This window comes from Amphimedon queenslandica, unplaced genomic scaffold (assembly GCF_000090795.2).
Source record: "Amphimedon queenslandica unplaced genomic scaffold, v1.1 AMPQUscaffold_6792_Cont21253, whole genome shotgun sequence".
NCBI lineage: Eukaryota > Metazoa > Porifera > Demospongiae > Haplosclerida > Niphatidae > Amphimedon > Amphimedon queenslandica.
Genome location: NW_003552920.1, coordinates 1 through 1,943, shown reverse-complemented (window position 1 = coordinate 1,943; position 1,943 = coordinate 1). Strand labels below are relative to the sequence as shown.

General features: G+C 32.5%; 1 protein-coding gene across 1 annotated transcript; it reads left to right on the top strand.

The window, feature by feature from the left end:
- The first annotated feature begins 6 nt into the window (after positions 1-6).
- Positions 7-1,294, top strand: LOC109591937 (uncharacterized). Its single transcript, XM_020007533.1, has 5 exons — positions 7-100; positions 156-311; positions 374-575; positions 636-686; positions 740-1,294. The coding sequence occupies exons 1-5, from the start codon at positions 8-10 to the stop codon at positions 1,087-1,089; spliced, it is 852 nt and encodes a 283-aa protein (XP_019863092.1). The 5' UTR covers position 7; the 3' UTR covers positions 1,090-1,294.
- The last annotated feature ends 649 nt before the right edge of the window (positions 1,295-1,943 follow it).

Here is a 1,943-nt window from a genome sequence, read left to right as displayed (position 1 = left end):
TGAATCAATGACATATGCTGGAATAGTTTATTATGAAGTAAAAGGTGTTGAAGATCTAGTTACGTTTGCTGCTGCTAAGAATCTGAATGCCCTTCTTGAGGTAATGACTGTTATATGTAGAGTATATTGAGTGAATGTGTGTTTGTATTGTATAGTATGTTAAAGATTATCATTCTAAAGCTGAGATGGGACAGAATGTCTACTTTTGTTTCAACGATTCTTCTAAACACATTGAGCTGATATTGAATCACATGCCACAAAAGTACCCATTTACTGGTTGGACAATTCAATCACATATTGAACCTTGCAGGGTAAGCACATCATACATTAAAATGGACATTTTAACAATAACATTATTGTTTTTTTAATGTAGCTATCTAAAAAAGACATTGATAACTTTGGCAAAAAGGATTACCCACTTCCTCCTACTTGTATCATTTCAGTTTACGGATCACTTGCTCCTGGTACTGAAGCTATGCTACACTATGCTATACCACTGGATGGTGTTGATGATCCAGTAACAATCTTCATCCACAGATCATTAAGAACTACTACTACTGTTACTACACCATCAGGTAATTGATACATTTTTGTGCATGAACATCAGATACAATAATTGTTAATTTTATTATTAGTTGCTCCATTACTTGTTGCTGATACACCAACTAAAAGATTAAGAGCAGAAGGTGAAGCTAACAATGTGAACATAATGTAACTGTATTTTACTTACAATGTACAGGTACTGACGTCAAGTCTATCACTGACAGGTTAATAGCAGTTATAAGAAATAAAGAAGTTGTACTAAGTGAAATATTTGAAGATTCTCTTCCTGACATTGCCTTAGGATTGAGTGCAGCTAATATCATCACTCACTCAGTTAGGAAGAATCCTTCATATGACTCCATTATTAGGAATTTCATCACTGGGCTAAAAATGAAATCCAGCATTGCTGAACTTGAAGTTCACTGTATGGATTTTCTTGAAGCTCTTTCAAACATTGGAGGTCCAGTGACTGGAGCTGCTGACATGTTGAGGAGGAAATGGAGAGAAGAGACAAACCTCCAGCTTGACAGTAAAAGAATCAATTAATTTATCTTAGGCTCTGCACTTGCAGCTTTCTTATATTATTATTATTATTCATTATTAATGTTTAACTTTATTATTATCACACATCCATGCACCTTATTAATATACAGATACGTAATTACATGTACATGATGTATTTTTATACCATCTTTGTTTGAATTAACATTAATAATGAGTGTACTTACAGTACCTCAACTATACCAAGCTATAGCTGATGTCAATATGAACCTTCCAATGACAGGGAAAGGACCTGCTGTAACTATATACATCTATTATTAGTTGATAGTTAATATAAAGTATATGTTGAGGTAGACTATTTTTCTGTGATATTTAAGTATAGGATTTCTAATTCCTGCAATCTCTACTATGTACACTGAGGGACTCTAGCCTTGTGTAATTTTTAAAAATTGGCCGTGTTAAAAATAAATGCTCATAACTCAAAAAATCTAAGTCGGAATCAATTCAAACTTTCTACATAGCATAAGAATATTAAAATGTATCAGAAAATGTAATAAAAATTTGGAGTGACTTTTGAGCCATTTTTTGGAAAAAACCATGGGCTATCTATAGTTTTGGGTATATACTTTTCAGATTTTTAGCATTTTCTTAAAATGGCTGTAACTTTTAAAATTGAAGTCAGAATCACCTCAAATTTGCTACACAGCATAAGGACATCAATATGTATCAGAAAATGGAATAAAAATTTGGGTTGATTTTGGAGCCATTTTTTGGAAAAAAACATGGGCTATAGCCTTGGGTACTTTTCAGAATTTTAGCATTTTCTTAAAATGGCTGTAACTTAAAAAATTGAGGTTGGAATCACCTCAAACTTTCTACACAGCATAAGTACATCAATA

What these genes read in the sequence shown, in the direction of transcription:
- LOC109591937 (XM_020007533.1), top strand. Translation starts at nt 8, where the DNA reads ATGACATATGCTGGAATAGTTTATTATGAAGTAAAAGGTGTTGAAGAT. An exon ending in ATCTGAATGCCCTTCTTGAG is followed by an intron (nt 101 to 155) that starts GTAATGACTGTT and finishes TGTATTGTATAG; the next exon opens with TATGTTAAAGATTATCATTC. An exon ending in TACTGTTACTACACCATCAG is followed by an intron (nt 576 to 635) that starts GTAATTGATACA and finishes TTTTATTATTAG; the next exon opens with TTGCTCCATTACTTGTTGCT.